The sequence below is a fragment of the Carassius auratus genome, chromosome 32 (genome assembly GCF_003368295.1).
Source record: "Carassius auratus strain Wakin chromosome 32, ASM336829v1, whole genome shotgun sequence".
Lineage (NCBI taxonomy): Eukaryota > Metazoa > Chordata > Actinopteri > Cypriniformes > Cyprinidae > Carassius > Carassius auratus.
The window spans coordinates 33,312,935-33,332,989 of NC_039274.1; the positions used below are offsets into that span (position 1 = coordinate 33,312,935).

At 36.5% G+C, this 20,055-nt stretch overlaps 1 protein-coding gene across 1 annotated transcript; it reads left to right on the forward strand.

Annotated features, from left to right (window-relative positions):
* The first annotated feature begins 2,783 nt into the window (after positions 1-2,783).
* LOC113052231 (arf-GAP with coiled-coil, ANK repeat and PH domain-containing protein 1-like) lies at positions 2,784-19,821 on the forward strand. The gene is made up of 24 exons (XM_026216624.1): positions 2,784-3,035; positions 3,193-3,491; positions 5,378-5,435; positions 6,356-6,475; positions 7,198-7,251; positions 7,393-7,451; positions 7,669-7,852; positions 7,984-8,028; positions 8,147-8,242; positions 11,065-11,139; positions 11,238-11,350; positions 11,932-11,983; positions 12,259-12,359; positions 12,513-12,624; positions 12,878-13,077; positions 13,168-13,237; positions 13,355-13,449; positions 13,552-13,745; positions 15,160-15,207; positions 15,323-15,495; positions 15,618-15,727; positions 17,019-17,129; positions 17,257-17,312; positions 18,999-19,821. The coding sequence occupies exons 2-24, from the start codon at positions 3,439-3,441 to the stop codon at positions 19,091-19,093; spliced, it is 2,274 nt and encodes a 757-aa protein (XP_026072409.1). The 5' UTR covers positions 2,784-3,035; positions 3,193-3,438; the 3' UTR covers positions 19,094-19,821.
* Positions 19,822-20,055: the final 234 nt, after the last annotated feature.

A 20,055-nucleotide genomic window follows, 5' to 3' on the forward strand; every position in this document is an offset into this window, starting at 1 on the left:
TATACTGATGTAATGTTGGCCTGGTTCCTGGTCTTGCACTGAGTGAAAACAGAACACAGGATGCGTTAACTGCAGTGGCAATTTACCACCAGCAGAGGAAGCTGTTTCGCCAAACATCCGATTTAGCTTTAAGGGTAATTTAAATTGGTTAACATAAATAATCTTTAAGGTCACTAGTACAGATAGCACACGTACGTCTGCAAGATGTCTGTTAAAGATCGCTTCATCTGCAAAACATCTGCTGTGTACAAATATCTGACAGTCAGTTTTACTTGCTAAATCAAACACCTTAAAAACATTTTCTTAACGTATTTGATATCTGAAAGAATCAAATTAAATTAAATAAGAAAATAGTATATCAATATAAACAATTTGAAAAATAAAGAAAATATATACTGGGATAGTGAGGTGTTCCCAGGCCAGCCGATAGATATAGTCCCTACAGTGTGTCATCGGTCTTGCCCGGGGCCTTCTCCCGGTGGGACGTGTCCAGAACACCTCCCCAGGAAGGCGTCCAGGAGGCATCCAGAACAGATGCCCGAGCCACCTCAGCTGGCTCCCCTTGATGTGGAGGAGCAGCGGCTCTACTCTGAGCTCCTCTCGAGTGGCCGATCTCTAAGGGAGCGCCCAGCCACCCTACGGAGAAAGCTCCTTTAGGCCGCCTGTATCCGGGATCTTGTCCATTCTGTCATTACCCACTGCTCATGACCAAATGTGACAGTAGGAACCTAGATCGAAGGGTAAATCGAGATCTCTGCCTTTCTGCTCAGCTCCTTCTTCAGCACGACAGACAGGAATCACCGCATCACTGCAGAAGCTGCACCTATCCGCTTGTCAGTCTCCTGCTCCATCCTTCCCTCATAAACAAGACCCCAAAATTCTTGAACTCTACTTGAGGCAGATGCTGATTCTCATCCCAGCCACTTCACACTCGGCTGCAAACTGTCCCAGTGCACGCTGAAGGTCCTGGCCCGATGAAGCCAACATGACAACATCATCTGCAAAAAGCAGAGATGAAATCATGTGGTCCCCAAACTGGACACCTTCCGGTACACAGAGCGGATCTCATCGTCACCGAGAAGCTTCTTAACAGTAGAACGACAAAGTCCCCAGTTGGAGCACTTTCCAGCACCCCTCCCAAAGACTCCAGGAGAAAATATATTCCATTTGTTAAAATTTACAACATAGTGGATTAAGCATTACATTACGTCAAGGTTTCTGAAACTGGGGTTTGTGAAGGAATTGCAGGAGGTTTGTGAGATTAACAAAAATTTACCATTAAATAAATCATAAAAATTTAAAATTAAATAATTGTAAAAATACATAAAAATAAATGAAACACATTCTAAAAAAAGAAAAGTATTATTTTCATTTGTTCACCTGCATGATATGTGACAATTACCTGAACCTGCAAATTTGACACTTAATTATTAAAATATTTATTTTAAAATTTTAAGGTTATGTAAATATATTATATGAAAGATGTTCAGACAAAAAAAAAAAGGAAAATTAGAAATCATGTGAATCTGTGCAATTTAATGTGTTTGAAAGACAAATGCCTTCCAAAGACATTGTAATAGATGGTTAAATAAACTACTGAGTGATAATTCAAATAAAAATGAATTGTGTTCATCAGTAGTTCATGCAACTTTGAAACACCTGAAATGATTTTTGTTAAAACAGTGGTCAAAAGCTGTGTAGCAACCTGACTAGTGAGTGATCTCTGTTTGAATGTCCACAAAACTGCAAGACTTTCTGAGTGTATATATAAGATTTGAAATTTTAGGAAGGAACAAATTAAAAGATGAAAAAGAGTAATTAGGAAAAATGATAAATTATGAATACTTTATTGCTATTGTGTGAATAATATGCAATAATTTAATCCATAAAAAAGTAACTGTAGTCTGATTATGGGTATTTTAAAATGTACCTAATTTAGTCTCAATATAAGTACTTACATTTTGAAATCAGATTATGTAATCAAGATTGCATGTAACCAGTTATACCCAGCTCTGATGATTAGGCCTATGCTAAAATGAGTAGCAAGAGTAGACTTGCCACTACTTTGTTTACATCGATTGAGAGAGATATGTGTTAGTAAAGTTTTATTTAGCCTTCATGTGTAGACGTAGGCGTACACTTGCTGCATGGGATTATTTTAAGTTTACATCTTTGACTCAGACTCACAGTTTTTGCTCGTGTTTCAGTTTTCACTTGATTTCTTTCACTGCTGTCAGGTGGGGCTGTCTTATGAACAACAGGTTTAACCGGGACATGTAGGCTTTGTATAACCTGCAAACAGATTTAGTGACAAAAGCAGTGCGTCTTTGTTGACACGTGATGTAGAAACTATGGGGAAAACTCTCTGAAAAACCCTTCATATGAAACTGAGATGTGGAGGACTAGTCATTCACTTGTCTTTTCCTTTTGAAATAACTGACTACACAAAAAAAAAAAAAAAAAAAATGCTGGTTTATTTCAACCCAAATTTGGACTAAACAAGCTTTTGGGTTAAAATTTTAATGTAAAAATGTAACCCAACTGTTGGGTTAGTCCATATTTGACCCAAATTTGGGTTGAAACAACCCAGCATTTTTTTAGAGTGTAGGCTATATGAGACTAAAGCAAAATGATTAAAACAAGGTATATTTTTCAGGTAACCTAAACCATAAATAATAAGTAATAGCATCGGAAGCATAATAAATGTTATTCTCTCTTGAAAACAGCTAATCCACAACCTGCCAATTTGTCGGTGCAGCAGAATCCGAAACCCGGAAATAATGTGCGCTCGCTCTGAGTGGGGTGGACCAACTGTGGCACATTCAAGAGCGGAAAAAAAGTTCTCCTGCGAAGTGCAAACAAGTTTCAGTTTTACAAGGGAAACGTAGACGGACATGCTGTTTGATGAGCTGGAGCACGAATCGATGTATAAACTACGAACCTGTGGACTAATAAATGGAAGAAACGCGCAGAATGGAACGTATAATGAAAGCGCGCTCTTGAACATTTAGGAAGAGATGAGGCCATAATTATCGGTACGGTTTACTTCATTTGCTTATACCAGTACTCGTTATTTTTGTATTTATATTATTAACAAATTATTATTATTTTATTGACTTGTCGCTCAAGTGAATTGCCTGAAAAAGACAAACTTGGGTTTAGTTTTGAAAAGATGCGTTTGGCTTTCACAAGGCAACACCCGACTGACCGGTATTTATAGCGAAACCATCCAATGGAAACGACTGGTTTAAGTCATCTTTTCTAAACGATTCCTGATGTTGTCAGCACGAGTGCTCTCACAGCGTTGGACGTTTACGGCATAAAGGAACTTTATTAGGACAAACCACATACAGAACTTTGAGGAATTGCACATAGCTACAGAACTGTGAGGAATTAAAAGAATTGTTCGCATCGACTGTGTCCTTTATAATTCCCAAAATGACTGTTAAACTGGATTTTGAAGAATGCCTGAAAGACTCCCCTCGATTCAGGTAAGCTACTTGGTGTTGTTGTTTCTTTTCTTATCACTGTGAAAATATTCAACATAAAATAATGGCAAAAAATAATAATGCATACTGCACATTATACACCGTTTTATTTTATTATTATTATTTTTTTTTTTACAAAAGACAGGTCACGTGCACCACATTTAATGATAAACTTGTCTGTCATGTGCAGAAGGCATGACGTAGCAGGTTTCTTTCCGAGCAGTTCCAGGATCAGGTCAATGGGTTCAGCGTAATGGTTTTGCCCCGAGCGTGCTTGATTAGAACTGATCTCGGATCAGCGCTGAGTGTAGCGCACAGCACTGGAAAGAATTTGCTTAGGTCACAAGGAATGAATGGGATGATGATTAAATGGGTCTGTGGACAGCAGAAAGGGATTTTTCTTTTCTTTTTTTAATCTTGTTAGATCTGTTTGACCATTCACATGAATATATAATGCTAGAAAATAGTATAGTAGCCTAATTTTAAAGGATAAAAAGTTTTAAGTTGTTTTTAAAATTGTCATATGCAACTTTTAGTGGAATTTTCTTTCTTTCTTTCTTTCTTTGACTGGTTTGGCTGTAGATTTAGTGGGCAGCATAATGGAAAGTTTGAGTGCCATGTTTTAGTGGCTGCAGAGGGAACAGACTCAGAGGGTGTAGTGAAAAAATTAGGTCATCACCACTTAGAGATTTACTTGCATAAACGCACGCAATATGCCTTTTTATCTGTCATATGCGGATATAAACATACAGAACCTGAGGAACTCGTCTACACCAAATGCACAGCCGTGCACGGCCGCTTTTGACCTTCGTGCACAGAAAGCAACTGAAAAGAAATAGTTCGCATAAAGATGTAAGAAGGCCGCTGACACAAACACATTCGAGGCCTAGTTTACTTCAGACTGCGGCTGCCTCCGGTTGCTAAGTAACGGCTGAGTAGTGGTGGGGGAGCAGGAAGTGAGACGAGAGAGATACTGAAATGATAAACAGGAGACAGGAAGTGTGTATTAGGGGTGGATTGCTCTGGAAACTACAACTTTTTCATAATTACACACACACATTCATGCACTAAAAAGTGCATTTATGATGAATACACATACATGTAAGCTCACATTACACATTGAGGCTGGAATACATGATAGATTTTAAAACACTAGGCATCATAAACTTGCCAACTTTGTAAAGACAGAAACTGCGCATCTTAGAATAAATGCCTGTTGATTACACAGTACCAGACACTCAAATTATTCCGACCACGACAAACTCACACGATTACATGCACTTCATTACTAAATGTGTTTAAAAATCAGCTCAAAAGTGTTCGATATCCCCAGACCGGATAGAATCATAGTCTGAAACTAAAAAAATCTTGATCTGTGATCATCATACACTTTGTGATTTTCTGTGAAATCTGTCAGCTTTGAAAACTTGCTCTGAGTTTCAGCAACTAGCGTCAATTCATCTAGACTGTAAAGTGTGGGGAAAATCATGTAGTGTTTTCCAGCCTATACAAATTTAGCAATTTTCTAAAAAATAAATGTATTTCAAAAATTGTTTTTGTAATATTATGTTTCTCCGTTACTATTTCTGTATTAAAAATTGAATTAATGTTTGCTTGAATATAAGCATCTTAATTCTGTCTGTTAACCGTACATGTGAAAAAGCGGGAAACCACAAAGAGCTGAGCTGTTTTACTGTGTGTTCAATGAGAAAGTCTGATGACACACACAAACGAAGATTCACTGATACAAACACACATTTGAATACAGATATAAATGCACACAGTATCACTAATTGAAATAATAATAGTCCTCTTAATACTTCCCTTGACTAACTTGGTTGTGTTTTGTGCAAGTAAATGGTAAAAAGGTATCTGCTATGTTTCAACAGGGCAGAAATCGAGAAGGTGGAGGTCAACGTTAATGAACTAGAAACAAGACTTGAGAAGGTGAGGAAATGCTGACCGTTCATTGTGGCATCACTCTGACTAATGTTCAAACTTATAAACAAACCAGCAACACTTACATATAAATGTCAGCACATAACTCGTTCTACTAGAGACATTATTCATACCTCAAAACATGTGGCTTGTTGAGGAGAAAAGTGAAAGTACTACTACTTTTCTAAGTTCTCAGGCTTATGATGGTTGCCCTGCGCATGATAAAACATAAAACTGGTGAAATATTCAGAGATTTGGGTCAGTATTTATTTTTTAGCAGTTTTGCATGTTCAAGCACCATACCCACTCACATTTTCTTCAGTCTCTGCTGGCCATCTGATAATAAAGGCTTTTAATCTGAAAGAGTGCCATGGCTATCCTAAAGTTTTCTTTGATGGACTATTATAAACCCTAGACCAGAGAGCACCTTGACTTTACAGTTCTCCCAGAGATGCACTCTCTACTATTGGACTTTGTTTGAAGTCTCTGCTACTCTTTTAAACCATAACAGATCACAGTCTCATATTTAGACTCAGACCATAAATACACAATTAACACCCAAATATCCTTGCCGCAGGTTTATTGTTTTAAACTTCAATGCTCAATTCCCTAATTTGAAACAAAGTCATTGTTCCTCTCTTCTGGCATGCATCTCCCGCACTACGGTCTTGCAAAGAGGTATAGTATTGTGCAGAGGAACCACTAAGAGGAATTGCCAATAGAAAAGCTTTTAACCACAATCCAAGATAATTTCCCTTGAATTGAGTAGGCTGGCTAGTTTCGGATCAAAAACATTCATCTCATGAAAATTTGTTAAACAGTTGCTCACAAAATTCGTTTGTAAAGAGTTTTGTAAGGTTTATGCTGTGTTATGAATAATATGACATTATTTAACGTCCTGAAAAAAAAAAAAACGTGTGTTTGTGTAGTTGGTGAAACAGTGCCACACTATGCTGGATGCAGGCCGTGCCTATTGCCAGAACAGTAAGAGCTTTGTAAATGGCCTCAAAGAGCTTGGAAACCACTGTTCTGAGGACCGAACCATGGGGGTGAGTGTATCAACGGATTTCAAATGAGCTTTTCTTACTGTACACAAAACCCATGTGGGCTAGACGATACCTGAGATGGTAAATGAACATGTGATCACCCATAACAGCATCAAAATAAGAAGGAAGTGATACAAAATTATCATCATTTCCAGATCTTTACAATTGCTTTACAAGTGCTAACAGAACATGTGTTCCTAGACATTATAAAAAAAGAAAACATACCACATTTAAATGACTGTTTAAAAGTTTATTATTTTTTAAAGAGATTATAACATTTGTTCAGCAAGGATGCATTATATTGATCACGTATAAGTCATTTATAATATTAAAAATTTCATGTTTTTAACATTATTAATAATAATAATAAGAAGAATAATAAGAAATGTTGCATCTAGCACCAAATCATCATATTATAATGATTTCTGAAGGATCTTGTGACACTGGAAATCCAGCTTTGCCATCACAGGAATAATTTAAATTTTAAATATATTAAATAATAAATTATTGTAAATTGTAAAAATGTTCACAATATTACTGTTTATACTGTATTTTTGATCAAATAAATTGTCAGGATAAGAGACCTCTTTCAAAAACAGTAGAAAATCTTAATCTATCTTAATGCTATATTGAAAATGCAAAAGGAAGATCCTGTGTAGCTCTATGAGTTGAAAATGATTGAGAGTTAATAGAATCCTAACAGAGGCTGTGCTTCTTTCTTTCAGGAGTGTTTAGAAAAGTTTTCTAAAAAGCTGTCAGATATCGTTAGCGCTCAAGAGGTGAGTCAAGTTCTTTGTTTTTACTTCTTTACTGTTTCTACTAGTAACCAGTGTACCAGAGATCTGTCTGGGGATCCTGTTCCTGTTTTTACTTTTCTTCTGGCTTGTGTCCCATTCCATGAATGATACCTCTCCCAACAGGAGGTGATTGAAACCACACAAAAGTCTGTGAAGTTGAAGCTGCAGAATTTTGTGAAAGAGTAAGACGTTTTCTTCCTCTGGCTGGTTACGAAGGCACATTTGCTATTCTGTACCACTCTATCAATAGCATGAAGCTGTCTGTAAACGTATGCATGAACTTTTGAGTCACAGTTAAGAAAAATGCTGAAATCTCATACATTTTTCCTTCCCTTTATTACTGAAAGAATGGTTTTATTGCGATTTATTAAGTTCTTCTCTACTGTATCTCTCCTGAAGGGATGTGAAGCGTTTTAAGGATGTACGGAAGGAGTTTGAGCGTAGCAGTGAGAACCTGGAGGCGGCACTGAGCAGGAACGCACAGGCACCACGCGGGAAACAACATGAGGTGGAAGAAGCCAGTAATAACCTCCTGAATGCACGCAGAGCCTTCAGATCAGGGGCACTGGACTATGTGCTGCAGGTACAAACATATACTTCCATATAAAGTGGCCTCAAAATATATTTGGACACTTGAGTCACATTTAAATATATAAATATCTTTGCATCATTGCACTACGTGTGCTTATGTATATTTTTCTCTCCTAATTTTAGATTAATGTCATTGAGTCCAGGAAGAAGACTGAAATTCTAATGGCGGTATGTGTCAAGATCTAATATATATATAATTTGGAATTGTATTATAACGTTCAGGACTGAATGGGAACTTACATTTACTCTTGCTTGTGTGTTTGCCTTCGGTGTGAATGTCTGTTAGATGCTTTCTCTTATGGATGCCCAGTTGTCGTTCTTCCAGCAAGGCTACCAGTCACTCACAGAACTGAAAAACTACCAAAAACAACTGAGCGATGAGGTAAGATATTTGTCTGTCGGTCTGTCTGTCTATTCATTTATCCATCCAGTTGAAATGAATGCCAAAAGCATGGAAAGCTGCTTGGATACATCACTGAAAAAAAGAGGAAGGAAGGTGGGAAGGGAAAAGTGGGAAGTACCAATTAGGACAAATGCAAGTGTCGTTTGGAAGGGGAAACATATTAGATTGAGCATATTGTAAAGTAAAAAAAAATCAGAAGTTACAAAAAAGAAGACAGAAGGTCTAATGACAAGAATGTGATGGTACAAACAGAGATCACATGACAGGAAGTTTTCTGTCAGAGTGAGCAACAACAGGAAACAGTATGTATCACACAAAGTTTGTGTGTGTTGGCAAACACTTTTGAGCTTGCAGAACTGTAAAACTGCTTGAAGAATAGCAAACACCAACCAGTTTTATAAACACCAATTGTTGGACTTAAATCTTACATGCATATTCTGAGATCTGTTTTCTTTTAATTCTACTGACGAGTTACTTGAGATCAAAAACTGCATATTTGATGTTTAAAAGCAATCGAAGATTCATGTATTTATGCAGTAATGTTTTAACACATGCAATGACTTGATGTTACCGAGGAGCATGAAGCTGAAATGTAGAAGTTTTAGACAGGAAACTTACTCACCTTCTACTGGCCTGCGAAAACCACAAAACCTGCTCATAGCTTCCTGAAAGCACAGGATATGGTGAAAAGCTTAGCGATACAAATGTCAAGAGAGATCTCTAGAGCCTTTTCATAGCAGTGATGTTCATTAGAGCAATATACAGATTAAAAATGAAAAAAAAATAGAAACATTGTTGGGATAGAGGAACAATTTATAGATAAAAATGCAATCACTGTTGAAAGAACCAGTATTGAATTAATATGTGGTAAACTTGACTATAACTTAATATTGGCATGTAGATGTCTTCAGTCAGGCCAGGACTTTTATCAGACATGTGAAGTTTGGTGCAGATTGAACATATTTGAGTTAGTGTAAAACATGACATTTCCTGTTGCCAACAGGTGGCACTATGAATTATAACTGATTATTGACATGTAGATGTAGACCAGGGGCTAAACTAGTCTAAATAAAAGTTTATGCAACCGCCGCCAAGACTCTGCTCTTTTGGGGCAGATTGAGTTACAATAACATTTTTTTTTTCATAACGAAACATCAAAATTTGTCAGGTTGCCAGTGACATGCCCTTTTGACAAAACTCAAGATCTTGACATTTAGAATCACAAAGGCCTTATGATTACACTCACCAAATTTAAAGATGAACCGATTAAAACTGTAGGAGTTCTTTAAAGTACAAGAGTGGCAAAAAAAATCGTAGAGGGTATTCAAAATGTCTGACTTCCTGTTCCATTTAGGACCTCGCTCCAAGAGACTTTTTTGTAGATATTGGGACATTACATGAATGTACTGAATTTTGTACACGTACGTGAAAAGTAGCAGGAGGGACGGTTTGTTGAAATTTTATAGGTGCCGCTATTAAACTGTTTTGAAACGCCCACGCCCAATTCTGAAACCCATAGCAGGTGTACATTTTTGCCAGTTTTGATACATGTGCAAAGTTTCATGAGTTTTCGAGCATCTTTAGGCACACAAAAATTCGCTTCACTTTGTAGAAGAAGAAGAAACAGAGCAATTCCAAGAGGGTCCTCGCAGCATTGGAGCTCGGGGCCTAATTAGAGGGGGCTGGGAAAGAGCTGTGTTTTTATTAAATATAGTGTAAGAGAACCAGGGCCAAGAGGAAAAGCAGTGTTTTAATGAAGTGACAGCAGAGAGCGGAAAAGTGAGGGGGAGAGAACAGGAAAGTCTGTGGAAGATAACAACCGAAAGTGGAGGTGATCTTCATGACCTCTTCTTGGTATAGGTCAGGAAGTTGAACAAGTGCCAACATGTCTTACATTCTTTCACATTCAGTTCAGCCCTGAATGACATGCACTTTGACTTCACTAAATGTGGTCCAAAATCCTGTCGCACCCCAGATAGACTACAATTATAGAAGACTTATCACCACAACTCTTGACTAGAAAAGTCACATAATAACTATAATAACTATAGTGGGGATTTAGGCTTGAGCCTCTTTGCATGTGTTTATAATTGTGTGATATACAATTAAACTTCCATTCTGAGATTTAGTTAAATGGCCCAAACCTCAGCCTCAAAGAGTTTCCCTCTTTTCAGGATTTTCTATCCTACCTGCCGAACATGCCCAGTTTGGATTTTCTGCTCAAATCTGATGTTTGTGTGGTTGTCACATGCTTTTTAAAATTGGTTTAAGATACTTGTCTAAACAGGCAGTGTTTCCTTGACTGCATGTGTAAATAGCCATTATAACATCCACAAAACATAATTATACATATATATATATATATATATATATATATATATATATATATATATATATATATATATATATATATATATAACTTTGGACTTGCATTGACAATAAATGCATTTAAATGTATAAAATATATTTAAATTTATATTATTTTATAGGTCACATTAAAGATAAATCAAGCATGCATTTATGATGAAAATTAGATAGATTTATAGTCAAATAATTTCATTCCAACTTGACTTTTCAAGCAAAAAATATATATAAATCTGATTAGAATACATTTTATTTCTACATATAACAAAGTGACCTAGGTCAGAATTTAAAATGACAGTCACTGTGACTCTTTCTTGTTACACATTCATAAAAAAAAAAAAAAAAAAAAACACATTCAGATTTGGGCCACTGTGTTGTGAACACTGCCTGTGTAACTTTGGTTTAGACACAAATAATGCGATTGTCATTTTCTCTAGTATACTCAACTAGTCCTGAATTCTGCAAGAGAGAAAAGGGACATGGAGCAGAGACTCGGTGCTGTCAAGAAAAAGGTAGTCAGACTCTTAAGACACACACACCATTGTATCTGTACACAAAGACACTATACATGCATCTGAGGGAAGATATATATATGTGTGTCTGTCTTCAGGATGTGTCATATGATGACTCTATAATGGACTTCAGCCCAGATGCACCTAATGGCATCGTGATGGAAGGTTACCTGTACAAGAGAGCCAGCAATGCTTTCAAAACATGGAGCAGGTACAGCACTCCAGCAATTTATGATTTCAATCAGAAATATTAACATGATTTTAAAACAAATAATTCAAATGTATAAATGATTTTATTAAACATTAAATAATAATGTTTATTCATGTTAATATAATATTAATAATAATCTAAATTAATTAATAAATTACTTAAAAAATAATCATAACTTAGTGGTTTTAAGTTAGTTTATGGAGGTCTGTGATTATGCACTTATTTTTCACAATTTTGTTTAGCCATATTTTGAAAGCTGTCATAAATGATAATTATTTTATGTGTAATCATTTTATGTGCAGTTTTGTGAGCAATTGCAAGTCTTTCTCTGTTTGTCTCTCTTCATGTGTTTTTTTTTTTTTTGTAGCTGTACTGTAGTTATAATTTTAATATTAAATGCATGTTCTTGTACATAGCTTAATTTGCTCTTTTACTACTTTCTCTTTTGCACATTTGGCCGTTGCGTGTGATTTTCAGAGACTACGAGTTCTGAGTTGAATTACAATCATATGTCTGATTGCATTATTAATACCTTACACGGCCATGATATGTGTGTGTGTCTGTGTGTGTTCATACCACAGGCGCTGGTTCTCCATTCAGAAGAACCAGTTGGTTTACCAAAAGAAACATAATGTAAGTATTAAAGAAACATAATGTAAGTATTAGATTGCCTAACATAAGGATAATCTAGCGTTAACCAATAGCAGTAATGACACATCAGTTTACACACACTTATACTGATACAATTGCACACCCATAAAACAGACTAAATATTGGGAATTGGAAATTTATAGAGAATTGAGAGGCTGTTTTAATTGTTCTCTTTTTTTGGTGACCTTATAAACATACCCAGCACATGCAGACCACATTTGTTTGATTTAAACAAGCTCTCTTTCTCTCTGAATCAGGAGCAGATCACTGTTGTTGTGGAGGACTTGCGTTTATGCACAGTGAAGCCCTGCAGTGAACAAGACAGACGATTCTGCTTTGAGGTCGTCTCTCCCTCCAAGTTAGTCTCTTTGTGTTTTTGTCTGTCAGAACTGGAATATAATGCGTATGTGTATTTGTAAGCATGCAACATTCTTCTGATTCTTGTAGTGTCTGGGCTCTCTATGTATTTAGACTGTACACAGTGCAGTAAACAGTGTGTGTGTTTGTGTAGGAGCTGTTTATTACAGGCTGATTCAGAGCGACAGCAGCAAAGCTGGATCACCGCTGTCCAGAACAGCATCGCCTCAGCTTTCCAGGACAGAAGAGATGACACTCTTGGCCCTGTATGTCACACACATATATTTTTATTCAATTTGTAAATATTTTAGTGTGATTTCTCCCCCCTTTTTTAAATGTTTTATTCACTTTTGAAATTACACTAGTATTGATTACTGTGAATTTTTGTAAAGTTTTGTTAAGTTGAAAAAACGCAGAAGGTTTACTGTGAGAGGCAGGATTAAGGGTAGGGGTGGGTTTAAAGGTGTATATGTAATGTCTCCATTAAAATAGCTAAGTAAACCTGTGTGTGTTAAATAGAGAGATCGCTGTAGCTCAGTGTCTGGGGGGAGTGTGCGTCTGAGTTCAGGGGAGCCGGAAACGTCTGGTCGGGAGGCCCTGGAGGAGGTGCAGGCCATCTCAGGGAATGGGCAGTGCTGCGACTGCGGCGAGCCTGGACCTGACTGGGCCTCTATCAATCTGGGCATCACGCTGTGCATTACCTGCTCTGGCATACACAGGTATCACACATACACACACACACACACACACATACAATTACATAATGCATCACATGAACATGCATCTGAATTGTTTTTTGTGTCTTGCAGGAGTTTAGGTGTCCACTTCTCGAAGGTACGATCCCTGACGCTGGACTCATGGGAGCCAGAGCTCGTCAAAGTAAGCATGGATGCCATGTTCTTATATCCATGTACGAGATCAAGTTTTTTAATAGTTACACTATTTTTCACTATTTTATCTCTCTTTTGGTCCATTCCACTGTGACTATTTCTTCAGCTCATGTGTGAGTTAGGAAACACAGCCATTAACAAGATCTATGAGGCACGTATTGATGAGATCACAATCAAGAAGCCTCACCCCTCGAGTCCAAGGTACAGTAAAATATATACAGTATATATTGGTGTTATAATTAAAAAAACATAGAAAATTTTGTTTTTTATTAAATATAATTTGTATTTGAATTGTTTCTTCAGACAAGATAAGGAGTCATGGATTCGCTCTAAATATGTAGAGAAAAAATTCATCCACAAGCTCCCAGAGACTGGTCGAGTAACGGTTCTGCGGCGCTCCAGTGCCCGACGGAACCGAGAAACCACACAGGACAGACCCAACACACGCCCTGCCCTCAAACCCAAACCCAACCGAGCCACTCTGCCACGACTCACAGGTACACAGACATATACGGCTAAACACATGCTGTAATTTACACATTTACTTGCACAGTCAGGCCCAAAAAACTGTAGTTTTATTTGTATTTATGCCCTGCAATTCAGCACAGAAACACACTGTGTATTATTGTAATATAAGACAAAAAAAACGTTTTAAATTTGCTTAATATTTACTCAACCATTCAATCCATTCAAGATGCAGACGCGTTTGTTTCTTCATCAGATTTGAAGAAATGTATCATTACATCACTTGCTCACCAGTGGATCATCTGCAGTGAATGGGTGCCGTCAGAACGAGAGTCGAAGCAGCTTTTTGCTTCACAAGACGTTAACTGATGGACTGCATGCAATCATGTGAATTACTCGTGGACATGTTTTTATCAGCTGTTCGGGCTCTTATTCTGACGGCACCCATTCACTCTAAAGGTACTGTATTCACTGGTGAGGCAGTGATACAATGGTAAATTTCTCCAAATCATTTCTGATGAAGGAAAAAATGTATCTACAACATGGATGGCCTGATGGTGAGTGATTTATGATTAATTATGCATTCAATGTAACATTAATTAAAAACTAAAATACAGTATGTTTTTAGAAGTCCTCAAATAGTCATCACTTGGAATAATTTGACCATTGTGTCTTTGTGGGGGGGAAGAGATCCTGCATGCAGATGGAAATTAGATGCTAGTAAAGTTACTGTTACTGAAAACAAAGAAGGACACTAATAAAAAACCTTGCATTCTGTTGTGAACAAACTTTTATGTAGGTTGCAGTGAAGAGTGCACAAGTATGCTGAGTCAAGATCAGTTTCATAAACATTAAACTGTTTCCTCTTGTGGTTCTGTTTTAAAAGATGCAGCTGAAAGACTGAAGATGTGGCTGTGTAATAATTCATTGTAAACTAAACATTGCATCAGAGCGACATTAAACTTTGCCATGGAAGTTAGAAAATTCATTAAAAAAGGTCATGGAAAAGTCATGGTAATGAATGCAATTTTAAAAAGTCATTGGAATTACTATTGCCAGTATAAATACAGAAATATGTGAGCGTAACCTCTGTATTGGTCATAAACGACTGGGCAAAAAAACATGGAAATTTATAAGTCATAAAGCATGAGAACCAATACATATGTGGCGTCTATACACAAAGGTCTGTGTTTTTTGAGAAATAAATGTAAACTCTTTTGCTTCCCCTTTAAGTTATCACTTAAGCAAAAAAATGTAACGATAACCAAGCTGAAATACAGTAAATCTGAAAATAGTATTGAAAAAAAAGCTAAACTGTAGTAACTGTAGCTGTGATATGCACAAACAAGCTTGAAGACACTAGTTAATTGAAACGCTGAAGATAAGTGTCTCTTCCAGTCTCTACTGATCTAATCAGTGGACTGTCACTTGATGTTTCCCCTACAGGCCTGAACCCAAGTGACATAATGAAGAACAATTCCAGCTCTCATAAAGGTTACACATACACACTCACACACACACACACACACACACACACATATGATATTCATGCATCTGACCACACAGACAACTCCTCACTCTCAATCTTTCTCTCTCTCTCTTTGTACAGATAATGATGAAGAGGAGGATCTGAGTGGTCTTCATCCCGGGGCTTTGCTGTATCGATCTGCGGCAATGCAGCATTTCCCTCTCATGGCAGATGCTCTGGCGCACGGCGCTGATGTCAACTGGGTCAACGTGGCTGAAGACAGCAAAACTCCACTAATACAAGCCGCTATGGTTGTAAGTGTTTGTGTGTGTGTGAGAGAGAGAGAGAGAGAGACAGAGAGAGTCCATTGTTCATGTTGTAAGTGTGTATTGCCTAAGAGTTGCAGTGAATAATCACTGTGTAATTCTCTCTGCAGAATTCCCTGGCAGCCTGTGAGTTTCTCCTACAGAACGGCGCTAATGTTAACCAGGTGGACTCAAACGGGAGGGGACCACTACACCATGCTACCATTCTGGGACATACAGGGTAACACAGGCTTAGATACTAGGGCTGCATGAAAAAAACCATATTCTGATTTATCTGCATTTGAACAATTGTGATACAAATTCTTAAAATCCTAGGATTGATATTTTATTCTCCATCAGTGTTTCATACAACACCATCAAAAGTGGTGCACTCTGCTGTTGAATATATGATACTGCAGTTAAATTTAAAGCCTTGTGGGATAACAAGATTTTACTGGTGTTTGTGGTCCAAGAAAACATGATTTTCTATTAGTCTATTAGTGTTTTCTCACAGACTGCACACACAACAAATTAATCATAAAAAGATTTAAATAAATAAAAACTGTAGAAAATAATCATTTTAATGCTACCTTAATTTTCATAGAATGATACATAAAAGCTACTACTAGTGTAGTCTGATTCACTGAATAAATGTGTGTGTGTGTGTGTGTTAATAATAAAACATACTGTTCATCAAGACAAACAACCTTTTTATATTCATTCATGGGAGTTTATGATTGTATAATAATTTTACATATTGTTATTATAATATAATAATAATGATATTATAATCATATATATAATATAATAATAAGTTTTGCACAAGAAATACAGGTAACACTATAGAATACTGGTCCATTAGTTAATGTTAGTTAACTACTTTAGTTAACATGATCTAAGCAAGAGCAATCCTTCTACAGCATTTATTAATCTTAGTTGATGTTAATTTCAACATTTACTAATGCATTATTCAAATCAAAAGTTGTGCTTGTTAACATTAGTTAATGCACTGTGAATAAGCATGAACTAACAATGAATAACTGAATTTTCATTAACTAACGTTAACAAAGATTAATAAATACCGTAATAAATCTATTGTTCATGTTTTGTTCATGTTAATTAATAAATTAACTAACATTAACTAATGGACCATTATTCTAAAGTGTTACCGAAATACAATTACAATTTGACTTTCGTTATTATCCACAGAGCAGTATTTGGCTGTTATTATTATGCATTAAGTACAAAATGAAAATAATAGAAAATGAACTGCATAGGTTAGGGCACTGTTGAACATTTGTTTGGTATAATTGGCATTTAATAAATTTGTAAAAACCTCCAAAGCTAAATCAGGATCCGCTTCCCTTAAGACATGATATGCCCAAATGAATCAGAATCAAATCAAATCTATATGAAATCAGAATAAAAAATGAATCAAGAGCTTGTGAAGCAAATGAGTATCAATACCCAGTGCTGCTGTCATACATGTATTGTCATACATATTTCTCAAATGTGTCTCTGTGTTGGTGTAGGTTGGTGTGTCTGTTTCTTAAGAGAGGAGCAGACTACAACGCAAAAGACATTGATGACAAGGATCCAATCGGCATTGCCATAGATGCTGCCAATGCTGACATTGTCACGCTGTAAGTAGACATAGATAGACAGAGAGTATCAGCTGAAAAGGACACTAATTAGCTTAGAGTACAGTTAATGAGGTGCTTCCTGCTAATAACTCAATTAACATATCATCCACTGTGGTTTTCCTCCTAGACTCCGGATAGCCAAGATGAACAAGGAGATGCGGGAGATGGACGGCACTCCATCAGGTCATTCTGAGGGGCGGGGCTCTGGTGGTGGGGGCGGGGCTGGGTCTGTGATTGGACACACTAAGAAAAGCTTTCAAACTATCAAGAACCATCTCAGTGGTCGGGCACCAGGTGGCACGAATTAACTGACTGTAAACTTAGATGACACAGCAGAGGAAAACTGAGCTTAACAGATAGTTAAAGAAAAGAAAGGACCGTATGTGAATTTGAGCACTTTATAAAATATATAGAAACACTGAATGTTAATAGATAACACTACGTTTCAATAGCAAGATATGAATCAAATGTCAGTGCTTTTAGTACCTGTGGTCAAGTCTTGATAAAATGTTATATAGTATGTTTTATTTTGCATTTACACAATGCTTGTTTGTATGGCTGGTGTTTGTTCAGCTATTAGAAACACCTCAAGTGGAATGTATCGTGTTTTTTATTTGCCTGTCATAGGCTTCAGATGATTGAAAAATCTGAATACTACTACATTAACCAGCTAAATTTGATTTATTAAATGTTCAGAGATACCTGATCAGGCATTAACAGTGTAAGATAAAGGTTAACTCCACAACCGTTCATTACAGTGCTTGCAAGATATCTGCATGTTGAAATTTCTCTTCTTCTTCTGCTTTTTTCTTTACAATTTTCTGCAATTACATAATTCAACTTGAACTGTTTAACATAATGTAGACCCATCTTTTTGTATACATTTCCTGATTTAGAAAAGCTCCATTGATTTACATATCTATCTATCTATCTATCTATCTGCCTACCTTTCATTCCTTCCTTTAAATGTCTACTCGTTCATCTAATCATACCAAAAAACATAAAACTGCTATCTTGCAAGCACTAGTATTTCCTTCAGTAAATGCAAAGGATTCAGCTGTTGTAATGGGATGGCCATGAATATTTGTCATTGTGTTGGCTATCATCACCATTCAACCAACATGTGTACAGTTAACGATCATAAATATTTTGAAGTCAAATGTTCAGTCCCTGGTGATCATTTGCTGCGATCACTTTTAATTTAATATTTGGCTTTCCTGTAGGATTCTGTTACTCTGAATCTGATACTGTCATTGCATTGCCAGTTGTTTACAGGTGTGCTATCTTTTGGTGCTTAAGCTTTTTGCATCTGTTGCTTTTTGCATCTTGTTGATGGCAGTTTGTCCTTCTGTATCTCTGTATACAAATCTGTTTTTGCTGTTTGAGCGTGTGTGTGTGTGTGCATATGTGTATGTCCTGAGACGGGTGGCCAGGTGTCTACTGCTTGCAGTGTGTGTCCTCTGCAGTGCGTGCTACAGGTAATCAATCCACTGCTACCGTACGTCTTTATGTATGCATAATCGCTGCACTTATGTACAGTTACAAATCCAAATCAAAGCTCTTCCTCTAGGTGATTGGTGTTCTCATCAGGCTGATTCAAACATCTTTTTAGACTCCAGGTTTCGATCATTTCACATGCACGGGGATATAATTTACACTCTCATACAGTATATGATTGTAATACATACTCAGTCTTGTTTGTTTTGAAAGTAACATTTTGAATGTAATGGTCTGTGAGATCATGTGCACAGAGAATCATGCAACAAATATGAAAGGATAAAAAAAAAAACAGATTGTTTAAATTTGTGCTTCTTATTACCAGTATTCAGCTAATAATTTTTCTCTCTGTGTATTTCTTTCCTCCTGCAGGTGATGATACCTATCATGATATTTTCAGGGATTTCTCCCAAATGGCCTCCAACAATCCAGAGAAGCTTAAGCGCCGTAGCACTGACATGAAATGAACCACCTGACCACTAGATGTCAATGTTATACACACACACACACACACACACACACACACACTTAACAAAACCTCCAGTAGACAAAATGAAGTTGCCACATTCTATTGTTTTTCTTTGTTTTGATGAAAAGACACCCACAGTCAACATCTCTTATGAAATGCTGCTTCATTTGGTTTGTCTGCCGTACATGAGTGTGGGTTTATCCCCGTTTAGGATTTATGATGTCATCAATCATTTTGGTGTCTCCTGTCAGTTATTTTCATTGACCTTCTGTAGCTTAATAATTTATCATTTCAGCAGCTTCACATCCAAATGGTATGACAGCAAGACATCAAGCCAGACTGTAGTGATGGAGTGGATTGCTTCTATGTTTCTCATTTAGATAGCAATGAATTCTTCCTAATTTTTCCTCGAGTTGCTTTTCTTCTTTTTAGTCACTATGTTGTGAGCCACAGTGTTAATGCAACTTGAATGTACTTGTTACTTTGAGTGAGAGATTACTGTTTGCTTGGTTATTCTGTATAATTTTATTTTATTGTTTATAATTTTTATTTGTCTTTTTATAAAAAAAACAAAAACAAACAAAACAAAACAAAAAACATTTAAAATGGTTAATTGATGTTTTGTGTGCATGCATGCAATGATATAAGGAATAGGTATAAATGAATAACCATGAAAACAGTAGAATGTGTAGCTAAATAAATAAATGATTCATGACTTATGACTTATGTGACTTGCATTTCTGAGAATTTTGCAATAAAACCTGAAACACCTTTAACACTTGAACTATTATTACTACCATTCAATAGTTCAGGGTCTGTAAAAAGTGTTTTTTTTCCCCCCTCTCAATATTAAATTGTATAAAAAGGGCCAGTAATGACGTAACAAAACATTTATATTTTAAATAAATGATATTCGTTTGAACTTTCTATTAATCAAATAATTCTGAAACAATGTATCAC